Source organism: Echiichthys vipera (genome assembly GCF_963691815.1).
Source record: "Echiichthys vipera genome assembly, chromosome: 17".
NCBI classification, from domain to species: domain Eukaryota; kingdom Metazoa; phylum Chordata; class Actinopteri; order Perciformes; family Trachinidae; genus Echiichthys; species Echiichthys vipera.
The window spans coordinates 20,660,669-20,672,775 of NC_139842.1; the positions used below are offsets into that span (position 1 = coordinate 20,660,669).

General features: G+C 41.6%; 1 protein-coding gene across 2 annotated transcripts in view; it reads left to right on the plus strand.

The window, feature by feature from the left end:
- Positions 1–6,681: 6,681 nt before the first annotated feature.
- The window catches only part of coro1a (coronin, actin binding protein, 1A), a 13,315-nt gene continuing 7,889 nt past the window's right edge, over positions 6,682–12,107 (plus strand). The window contains exons 1-4 of one of the 2 annotated variants that reach the window (XM_083931965.1): positions 6,682–6,784; positions 7,928–8,131; positions 10,827–10,949; positions 11,055–11,184. In XM_083931965.1, coding sequence (XP_083788091.1) covers positions 7,934–8,131; positions 10,827–10,949; positions 11,055–11,184 — 451 coding nt within the window. In that variant the 5' untranslated portion in view covers positions 6,682–6,784; positions 7,928–7,933. Of the gene's footprint in view, positions 6,785–7,678; positions 7,775–7,927; positions 8,132–10,826; positions 10,950–11,054; positions 11,185–12,107 lie in introns of those variants that run through there. The other variant, XM_083931966.1, reaches the window with a different exon arrangement.

Consider the following 12,107-nt stretch of genomic DNA (forward strand, 5'->3'; position numbering starts at 1 on the left):
GGGGAACTGAAGCAGCGAGGTGAGACAATATGTTGTGCATGTGTTTACCTCATGTGCTCAAACTCAGAATGTTCATATCTACGTCCATCTTGATACTTTGTGCGATGCAGGCAAAGGTATGTCAAGTAACATGCACAAGCATTTTGACTCTGTCCGTAAACATACACACAGACACACAGACACACACACACACACACACACACACACACACACACACACACACACACACACACACACACACACACACACACACACAGAAAAATGGAAATATTTTAATGACTTAATTTAACGACTGAGTACTGAACACTATAAAGTCTTTATGTAAAGGCTCTGGTGAAAGTTACTGCTGAGTTTAAAGCCTTTACTTAATAATAGATGTTTAACTTGAGCATTAGATGATGTGGTTGGTTAAGACGGTCTGTGGCCAGAAGATATCCCACGTTCGAGTCCTCTCAGATGTCACTGTTGCTACCTATGCAGCACATCCATATCTCGAGTCATGCACATCACACACACACACAACCAGACACCCTCCCACCTATATTTTTATACTACATGTACGTATGCTGCACAAAGCACTCGGTGTTTGCGCTACGTCCAACTGACTGAGTTTTACTGGACTGGTGCTCTGTCCGTGTTTCCTTGTTTTCTGCCGCTGCCTCTTTTCTTTACGCGTGTTTGATTTACTGTCACAAGATGACGAGGACATGAGGACGGATGAGGGGGTTCATTCCTGAGTGTGCTAGCATGTTGGCAATGAGTTTACTTGCTTTGGGTGGCTTGGACCACACATTTAAAGTCAGTCGTTCAGTGTTATGTGTTTCCTTTGCACCTGGGATCAGTGCCAATGAAATTCAGGCATTTTTAAATCAGAAAGAGAAAGTACACGTTTACAAACTGTGCTATTCAGTGGCTTTACTGTTAGCTAAACTTGTGCTTATGGGAATAGGCGAAGTCACAGTTATTTATTATCGTAAGGAAGATAGTGAGCGCTATTTCCTTTTATCAGGGTTCGTACCGTCTTGAAAGTATGGAAAATGCTTAAACTGATAGCTGTTAACAAAAAGCCTCCTAACTTATGAATTCCTTTTATCGATGTGGCATGTTTTTATGACCGTTACACGTTTCAAAGCAATGACGTCAAACTTACGCATTTACACTGCTGGAAATGGCAAAGTTTTCATGTTTGCAAAATGCAACAATGAGTCATCAAGGAGCGGAGGAAACAGTCCAAAATGTCCACGTAGGCAGGCTAAGATATTTTCTTTGTAAAACCTGTATTATATAACCGTTTCAGAATTTTTTCTCACCCAGAACATTTATCAGCAATTGATCAGGGAATCGACAAACAATCGTACCAATAAGAAGAATTATCCTCCTTTTAAAAAAACGTTGCTTTTTGACCTAATTTGGGGTTTCATCCACACAATAACCCACAGATGCGAACTGGAGCTGGAAAGACTGGAATGGGCTTCAAGAGTCTGGAAATTTGTGTTTTAGGAACCTCAGAAGTGCTTGAATTATACTCTTAAAAAGATGTACGAACCCTGCTTTATGGAAGATGGCGATTTATAGCTTTTAAGTTATGAACTATGAGTGCTGAGTTTAAACCTTTCTGAGTTTAAACATTTCTGCACGTTTGTTCTGTAGAAAAGCCCGGTAATGTGCACTTTAAAATGACAGAACAGACACGAACAGGCACTCTGATGATAACAAGTTCTGCCACCGTGTGCTCGTTAGATAGCGGTGTACATGTAGCAGCAGGATGCACTGAAAGTTAAGGGGTTGCCACTTAACAATTGCCAACTTTTTAGGTAACTAAAACAATTGAATATCTTTACACTTTAACCCCAAACTACAGATGTAAAAGACCTGGGTGTTGGCACTATATGCACAAAATACTCTAATGAAATATCTAATATTTATAATGCTTTTATTCAGATGTATTTATTTGCCGATACAGGCAACATTGTGTTTGTCAAATGCTTAAACGGTTTACGTTGTTGCTGTGCGGGATCACTGGCTGACAGGTCAAGTTCTAGGTCAGAGAAAATCTTTTGTTTTATTCAAACCGTGCAAATCCAGAGGATAAGCTCCCCAGATTCTCTCCACACACTTTTCTCCCCTGTGATGTTTGACTCCTTGGTCACTCAGTCATAGTGAAGAACAAGATCCGTTTCTACGCGTTCACAATTTACAGCAAGCAACAAAAAAAACCCCCAATCATTATGTAATTTTTAATATTTGTGCAGCCTCTTCTGAAAATGTTATTTATATCTATTTGTCTCTGATTTATCTAAAAATGGTTTGACTGTTATTTGTTTACTTGTACATTGATGGTTTATAAGGGTCAGACATTATTGCCACAGAACGGTGCGCATTATTGCCATTATATATGCTTTATTATTTAAACGCAAGCTTTTGCTCTGCAGTTGCATTTGTATTCTGTGAGTAGCACTTTTATTTAACCGTAACAGAGGTTACCAACAGTGTCGTTTTTCTTTATTGAGCTGGCCTAACCAAACAGGAATGAACCCCTGTGCCCTCCTGACATATAAAAGCTACATCAGTTCCTTGTGAATGTCCGTTGGCAGAATAAAATGGTGACATTGTACTGTACATTTTAAAACGTTGGCATTGTACGTTTCTGCAAACCACACTTGAATCTCAACGTTTCTGCAACTTGTTCTCATTCCCTACTCCTCACACACCGACATGCTTCACGGTCGCAAGCAAATGCATAATATTGTGAATTCAAACAAAAACTATGAAACATTACTTAGATTTGGGCATCGAAGGTACATGTATAGGTTCAGGAAAGAAATGTGTTTGGTGTGTGCATCCTAAGTGGAGTGTGAAGCTTGTTATAAGCATCACCTCACTTCTGGAGCACTTGCTCTGAACGTGTAATATTAACGTTGGTCATTTTACATCGGGGTCAGTTGAAAGCCTGGTACGTTGTGTGTGTGTGTATATTTATGTAAAAAGGTGCCAAAGACCTTAAACATCAACATTCGTTTGCAGAAACGTACAGTGCCAGACCCGGCTGATATTCCTCTGTGGTAATTCGCTCACTACTCTTGAGTGAAATGAACTGTTGCTCCGTTCCTTCACGCTCAAGACTAGCGGTTGATTTATTATTCCAAAGGCAGACCTTTTATTTCTTAATGACATTGCACTTGTTTCCCATGCCAACAGTCACAGCCGCCCACCGACTAGTCGCCAATCCCGTCAGACCCGCTTCATCCTGCCAAATTAGCAGCGTCTGAGGTGTAGCACGTCCTCTGCTTCCTGCGCTAACACTGACTCACAGGCGTAGAAGGATTTCCCACAGTCTTAATCACATAGCCTCAGACTGCGTCCCCCCGCCCCCTCCCATCCACCACCCTCCTCCTCTCCTCTATAAAGAGTCATCTGCTAGTCTCACTCTGATTATTACCTACTTATGACCATGGTACAATGTAAAAGCTGAAACTAATGTATTATTGGCTATTGAATGAAGCTGAAAAAAATGCATGAAAGTAGCTGTAAAACAGAAACTGATCGACTCCTAGTGTTAGCTGATTGTTTGTTCATTGTAGCCACCTGCAGGCCATGTCACTCCTGAAAACGAGTGTGTGGGCAGTCCCACTACAGGAAGATGGTTGATCTGATCTGATCAGAGGCAATACATCGCTATCAAAACTGCACTGTATCATCGTTCTCAAAAAGGGCTTTGGATTAAAGTAAATTACAATTCTGAAACATATTTAACGTCCATATAAATAATGTAAATACATGTATGTAGATTATATATACATACAGTGCAAACAATATACCCAGATTCATTTTTTAATACATACACAAGGAAAAGAAAACATAGGATAAGAAGAAAATTGGATGAACTGTTTGCCTCATAAGCTGCTGCTCTCTTTCACAGCCAAAGCGAATAATGAGAGAGGGAAGCAGGCGCGGCGCTTCAGATTAATATCAAAGATGTGTGTTTGCTTAGCTATGTCCATATGTATGTGAACAACAGAGAAAAAGAGAAATACTGAACTTGGTTTCAGTGCTAATGTAGAGTTGTTTGCCCCTTTTTGTGACCCTAACTAAGAATGCTTTTGGTCATTTAAATGTAACCACTTATTTTAAGTAGACACGTGGGAAAAGAAAGATTTGTGACGATTTGTCATCAGGGGGGGGTTTGGCGGGCATGTGAATACCTCGTGACTACCACTGGTCTATCTATGCATTATCAGCCGAAGGATACGCAACAGTGAAGTCGTGTTTGTTGAAACAGCTCTCCGGTCCGCTGTAACGGAGGGGGCTTCGCTCCAACATCCTGGGTCTCCCACATCTCAGGGTGCCATAACAGTAGCTGTAACATCCGAAGGCCGGACCCACCTCTGAAACGTGGCTGCGAGACTTTCCTCTGCCTCCACCTGCCCCTCTTTGGGGAACAGATTGGACAGAAGAGGGGGACGGGTGGGGAAAGAAGGTGGAGCATTTCTCTGAAAACCATGTTACAGGAGTGGAACCTGGCCAGAAAAAAAATGGTCTTTTTGTCTGTATGTTAAATGAAAAAAGAAAATGACATGATGTATTAACACATCACTAACTATTCATTTTTTAATATAACACAGGTGCCGGATAGCCTGTTGATGACCTGTTTATAATGGACTACCTGTATTGTTATATACGGATTATTATGATTACTGTTATTCTGTGGCTCCTAATAATGACACTGGTCTATGTGTACAGATAATGAGACAAGCCCTTTCCTTTAGGTAAAGGGAGCTTCCTGGAGGGTCTGTCTGTTATCATCGTCTCCTCATATCTGCAATGTCACGGCGTTTTTAAAACTGACAAAGGAGTGAGTGTGGCTCCATCTAGTGGAAGTTCAAGTGCACTGATGCAGGCATTACTGCAGCCATACTGCAGGCAAATGAAAATAACTAAACGGCTTGTAAAAATGTCCGCGCTGGTTTGCAGTTATAACCCAACGGTTATTTATTTATATGTCCAGACCGTGTATGTTCACATGTGTGTTTGAGCTCTCCTGCAGAACCCTTACAAGCATGAAATGTGTATGTTGTCAAACTTACTTTCTCCCCTCTTGCTCTGCTGAATGCATCCCCAGAGTGCCTCATTATCCGTGTCTGCGTGCTTGTAAATTAATGTGCACAGTTTGTTCCTGTGCCGTTAGTTCACACTGTCCAACATTAGTGTCCTGTGTAACAGACAGGCTCTCCCACTCCTCAGTCTCCAGCAACGATTGTGCAATAAACTGAAGTCTATATTTTTAAAACTGCCTATAGGCCATGTCTTTCATCAGTGTTTCTTTTATTGAGATGTGTGTGTGTGTACTTGAGTTTGAGGAGTGAAGACATACTCACCTCTTCAAACAGCTGCTTTTACGGTTAAAGGTAGAAGCAGGTTAAAGGTTAATGGTATGTGTGTAGTTTGCGTATCCTAACTGGGCGGTTTTCTGTCCAGTTGTGCAGCAGTGTATCTGGTTGGTCTGGTTTTGAACACTTGGGCTGGATTTTCCCACCATAAGGTTTTTAGGCTCCGACAAATCGGGCCCTCCTTTTTTGTGATTAGCACAGAAAACCTTTTTCTTTTCTTTTTTTTTATAATATAATAAAAAACACTCACAAAAACAGCCAAAGTAAATACACATGCACAGCCAAAAACACAGGTTTTAAACTAACAAAATGAATCCAATGTAATCCTGAACTTTATTGCACAGTCAACATATTGCACATAAAGGGTCATTCATGGCTTGTTCGAGTAAAGTATAGAGCTATCATTGGGATTAATGGTGCAAAATGACATTAAAGTTTATTACAACTAGACTCTGTCAGTGATAAAAGCTTACATCTGTTCATATAATTGAATACTTTCAGTGTTTAATGTGACGTTAACAGCCGTGGAGTGGAGTTGGAGCTATTTTTGTGATGACTGGGTGGGTTTGAGGCTCTGATACTTGGGAATGACATTATAACGCTGACACTCACTCACTCACTCACTCATTAGATGTACGTGTGGTCCTCACAATGATGGAAAGAAAATCCTAAAACAAAAGGACACTACTTGACTTCAGCTTCAGACTTCTCTCCGTCCTGAGCCAATAGGAACGCTCTCTCTAGTCTTTCATAACACTTGAACTGCAATATAAAAGGTTATTATGGCTTTGTTGCCAAAAATAAACTGCCTACCCCAGGTTTAAGACTTATACTATAGGGAGGAAGTTAATACATTGGCCTTAGTTTTAGAATCAGTAAAAGCCTAACACCTAATCAGTGTTAGGTGTGTGCAGTGTTAATAAGATTGGCCTCTGACAGTTCTCCAGGTGTCTCATCAAAACTTTTTTCTGTCAGATTTCAGAGTAAATGGCACCTTTAGCCATCTCAGCAATGCATCACTTTAACTTCGGTGACCTGCTAATGCTTTTTAAGCCTTTAACCATCGCTGCATTTTTAAGAAATATCATGATTCTGAGTAACGATGGCCTAAATCTGCTTTCTGCATCTTGATATAATCCGACAAAAGATCTCGTCGCCATCAAACCCGCCCCGTCTTCCCCTACACATTGCCTTCTTCAGGTTTTCAGCCCCTGAAATGTCACACGATGATGACACCTCCCACTTCCACCTTCATTTGAAACTCTCACTTCCTCCGTGTCGTTTTTTTTTGTAATGTACTTTAACCTACCGTCTCCTCAAAGTCCTCATTCTGGTGGCAGGGTGTTTGGTGCTCCACCGAAACTCCTTGAGCTGAATCTCCCCCGCACGACTCCCAGGTAGGCCTGCAACATCTGTCTGCACACAGTTCACACCTACAAAACATCCATGACAGATATCGCTGTCTCTACAAAAGGTACATTTGTTATGTGATGAGTAAAGATCTCAGAACATCATTGGTTTGTATCTTGTGTCGTCTTCTTTTTCAAGTTAGTGAATTGTTTCCCTCTGTGTGCCAGTCAATGTTTTCCATCACAGCGGAGTAGAGGGATTATTGCAATGCATTTAGGCTCCTGATGAAATTACAGTTCACTCTATAAAGGATTATTAAATTAGGTGCAGAGCAGCCAGAGAGGTCTTGTGATGCACATGCAGCAAAGCTGTTGTACTCCTCTGAGGCTGAGCTTAGGCGCGGCTGCAGATTTCAGGAAGTAAAATCTACAAATGGAGGTAAAAAAAAAATCATGTTTGGTGTGTTTAAGTGTTGCTAAACAGTGCAGAGTTTGTTTATTTTAGCAACTACTGACTGAACTTCTGCATGATTTTAAGGCTTTACACTAATCTCGTGAAGGATGCATTTTATTTTTAAACTTGTGACTTGCTAAAATATGTATTTGCAAGTCAGTACACTCGTGGGAAAATGAATGAGAGCCCCAGTGTGAGATCACCAAATTTGGCAAAAAAAGAAAGCTCGGTGGTTTTTGCTGCTCACGCTGAAGGATGTGGTGTAACTGCCGCTTTGGGTGAACTCATCTGCTTTTTCAGGCGTACGGCGTGTGCAGCTCCACTCGTGATAAATAGCATTGTTATCATCATACTGTTGTACAATTATCTTCAACGTGCACAATTATTCACGCAGAAGGCCAAATTAAAGAGAGATAAGGGGACAGAGCCACAGACAGACTAGAGGAAGCAGTTGTGAAAGCTTTTGCTTCCTCTTTTTTATGTAGCTTTCCTCTGCCGTGTCCTTCATCTGTGTCGTCAGTTTTGTGTCCGTCAGTTTATTTCCATATGAAATCTACAAGCGTAAACACCGGGGAATACGACAGGTAACTCTTTTTGACACGATTAGTCTTCTGTGACTTTTGGCGTGCTTTTAAAATGCACAGTAACTGATCTGTTTCCATGATTAGAGGCTATTTCTTTTACTAAAGGCTTCTTGCAGATACAAAAAAACATGTTAACCCTTGCTTTCTTTCCAGTTCACCATGTCCAGGAAGGTTGTGAGGTCCAGTAAGTTCCGTCACGTCTTCGGCCAGGCCGTGAAGGCTGACCAGTGCTACGATGACATCCGAATCTCCCAGATGACATGGGACAGCAACTTCTGCTCAGTCAACCCCAAGTTTGTTGCCATGATTGTGGACGCCAGTGGTGGAGGAGCCTTCATGGTTCTTCCCCTGAGCAAGGTGGGTCACAGGAAACACCCCGGTCGTATGGGCGCAAAGAAGACTCGTATATCTGCTGCTTTGTGTCTTTCTACTTGTCATGATGCAGTTTTTGGAGGTGTTTATAGATGCTACTGCCAAACCCAAGGGCTTACATTTCAGCATTTGAACGCTGCCTGTCACCGTCACACATTCAGCTGAATAAGGAAGTTTGATGCCGACTTTGAGTCTTTCTACACGTCACTCGCTCTGCTGTTGAGAAGTTTTCACCATATTAGGAGTTCGTTGTAGGCACAGCCAGAGGGCAGGATGTGGCTTCAGCACAGTTACTCTGCTGTCACTTATAGACGTATGTTAGGTGGATTCAAACTTCTGTATTGCATTTCTTGTGAAAAGTGCAAACATAGTGGCCTTGTTTATGGTCATTTGAACAGCTAAAATCTGTCAAAGTATGTGACCTTAATGAAGCTTTGCTTTGGATCACCTACACTGGAGATTTATTCTGAATTATTGTTATTTTTTAGTGTTCAGAATGTGATAGAATAGCCGCTGTGGCTATACCACTGCCATGTTTTTTTTAAATAACCAAGGCAAAAACCTTTATTTTGTGAAAAAGACAGTGAGCAAAATTAGGGAACAGTCACCATTGTGTCAGAAGAGAAGATTTAAACAATGTTTTCTTCTCTAGGATTGAAAAATGAACAGGAAGTGTAGAGGCCACAGCTTTGAATGACTTCAGCACATCTGCTCCCACAGGACATCACTAGTTTCTCACACTGCTCTGGTTTGATCTTGGTCCATTCTGACTCAGTCTCTTCCACAGTTCAGTAACTGTAGTGGGTTTCTTAGACATTACTTTGTTGCCAAGGATTTTCCAGAGATTCTCTATGGGGTTTGGATCCGGACTCTGGGCTGGACATTTCATTGTTTCAATATTCTTCGCTTCAAGGAACTGCTTCAACTGTTTTGCAATGCGACAGTGGGCATTGTAGCAAAATGGCAGCTGATTGGGAGACATTTGCAGTGGATGTATTGCATGTTGCTGAAGGAGGTTCACATAAACATTTGCATTCACCCTGTCATGTAGCTGTACAAGAGGCCTAGCTCCTGCTGCAGAAAACATCCCAAAACCATGACACTTCCTCCTCCAAATGTAACCGACTTCTTTACACACTTTGGGTTCAGTCTTTCCCCAGTCCTACGCCAAACATGATGTTTCCCATCAGACCCGATTAAATTGAACATCCCCTCATCACTGCAGTCACTCTGGACCAGTTCTCCTCTGTCCACACAACATGCTCCTCAGCAAAGGCTTGTCTCACTTTTTCATTCTTTCTGCTGATGAGAGGATGAGAGGTCACTGCAGAGTGGGCTTTCAGTCCCAAAAGTCTTAAACGCTGAGACACTGTGTGCAGAGACAGATCCTTGCCCTGTTCAGCACTGAACTGATGAGCAATTCCAGCTGCAGTGTTGAACGATTCCCCATTGAGAGTCTTCACATAATCCTGTCCTCTCGTGCACTTGTTTTACGTGGACGACTGGCCTATTTGAGGGACTTAAATGAATCTGTGTCCTTGTAAAGCTTCAATGTTCTTGAAATCACAGACTGTGAACGCCCAACCTCTCTCTGATGACTGAGAGGCTCATCCCTTGGGCCTTCATCTGAAACCTGCTGTCTCACGGCTTCAGTCTCCTTAGAGCAGCTCGCCATCTTGCAAAGTAAATAGGGTGTGTCTAACAATTAAGTAAATTGTCACCAGGTGCCAGATGGTGGTATAGCCACAGCGGATATTCTATTAAATTCCGAACATAAAAAATAACAGTATTTCAGAATAATCAAGAATTAATACTTTGTTGTAAATTTGATCTCCACTGTGCATATTTAAAGCTGCGGACGTTTGTGGAATATAACTGTATATTATAAAAAGTACCTCTAAAACAGAGCGTTTCAGACAGAGGGTGAATGCGGGTATATTCAGACAGACTGTGAGAAAAATAATGTGTGTTTTTTTCCATTTAAACATGTTCCAGCAGTAACCTAAAATACAAGTATGAACCTGAAAATGAGCAGAATATGGGACCTTTATATAAACTTAAATGAATTAAGTCCAGGTCGTGTTAATTTAATCTTCTAGGTGAAAAGTACCTCCATTCAGCCAGGTGAACCCTGCAGAATCCACATTATTCATGGTCTTATCTCTCGTGTAGTATACAATTCTCAGGGTAAAATCATTAGTCATTAGACCAGTGGGTGTGAAATTGCAGAGAAATGTACTACGAGACATGAAAATACTCATCCTGTTTTGAGATTATGTATCACGTTTATCTCATCTTGCTTTAAGGATTAATAACTTTTTACTAATAAACCAGTTTCATAAACTCAGTAGAGCCTGATGTGATTGATACAACATGCTGGAAAATGGCAGAAAAATCAGACTTAGAGATAAAGTCCTCCTCATGGGTAGCCCAGATCGGGTCATGGAAGGAGAACCAGAGGGATTTCATCTGCTCTCTAACCCAGTTATAGACATTAGGAGTAATTGGAAGCATAACTGTGGTAGTTGCATCAGTCGATTATCTTTGACCACTTTAATTAAATCATCATGTTTTTTCACTCCATCACTGTTGTGTGTAACCTTCCAGTGCCTTGGCTTTATCTGACATTTTTATGAATGAGTTGTATTCACTGCCTGTCTCGGTGTTTCTGTCTCCGCAGACGGGACGTATCGACATGTCCTACCCCACCGTGTGCGGCCACACGGGACCGGTCCTGGACATCGAGTTTTGTCCTCACAATGACAACATCATTGCCAGTGGCTCTGAGGACTGCAGTGTCATGGTAGGCATCACTTTATATCTTTTAAGGTCGATCTTTCCATCATGACGTGACGTCGTATTGTAATGTCATTCTGTCACGTGTGTGAATTGTTTCCTCGGTGTATAGATTTGGGAGATCCCGGAGGGCGGGCTGACCTCGCCACTCACAGATCCGGTGGTCAAGCTGGACGGTCACTCCAAACGTGTTGGCATCCTGAGCTGGCACCCCACCGCGCACAATGTTCTGATGAGTGCAGGTATTTAAGACGACGAATTATTTTTTAGTCCCGCAACGGGAAATTAGACAAACACACAGGCCCGAAATACACACACATGCACAAACAGGACCTATATACATGCAATCAAGGAGAGATGTCAGAGCGAGGGGGCTGCCGGTGGACCAGCGCCCCGAGCCTTGCTCAACAGCACCTCGGCAGTGCCCAGGAGATGAACACACACACAGTCCACACTCCATTAATTGTACACACAGGGACTCAGACTGGCGAGTCCCTGTGTGTATTATTATTTAGATATGATAAGATTGAACTTTATTAATCCCCAAGAAAATTCCTGCACCGGACCGCTCCAAAATTACAGCAACAATATAATACATATACAAGACAACAGAGAAACAAACAAATAAAGTAAAAATAAAGTAACCAACACCCTGTTATCAGTCAGTTCAGTTGATTTGAAAAGGGGCCGTGTAAATGATTAAATACACCTGGTCATCAATACAAACGCATGGTATAAAAATGCCAAAATCATCTCATTTGCACTGTGTTGTTGTTCTTTTAACCTGATTTGATCATTTTGTTTACTCCCCATTTTTATTATTGTTTGTGTTGCACTGTTTTTAACAAACGTGCGGTGTCCTTGGGTGCTTAGAAAGGCGCCTATAAATAAAATGTATTATTATTATTATTAAAATTAGCCAAGAAGTGTTAAAAAAAGCCTTTTAAAGCTTCTGAAAGTAGAAGAAGCCATCAGAGATGCGTTTACATGATCTGACTGAGAGCTCCGAGCTCGTTTATTGGAGAAAGGGTGTGTTGGAAAGCGACCTGTTGCTGAATGATACTCACACCTTCTTTGAACAAGAACTTCTCACAGCCTCCACATGCTTTGTTCACTCTGAACGCTGATCAGCGCTCTTGTTGACACTTCAGGTGAGTAAAAAAAT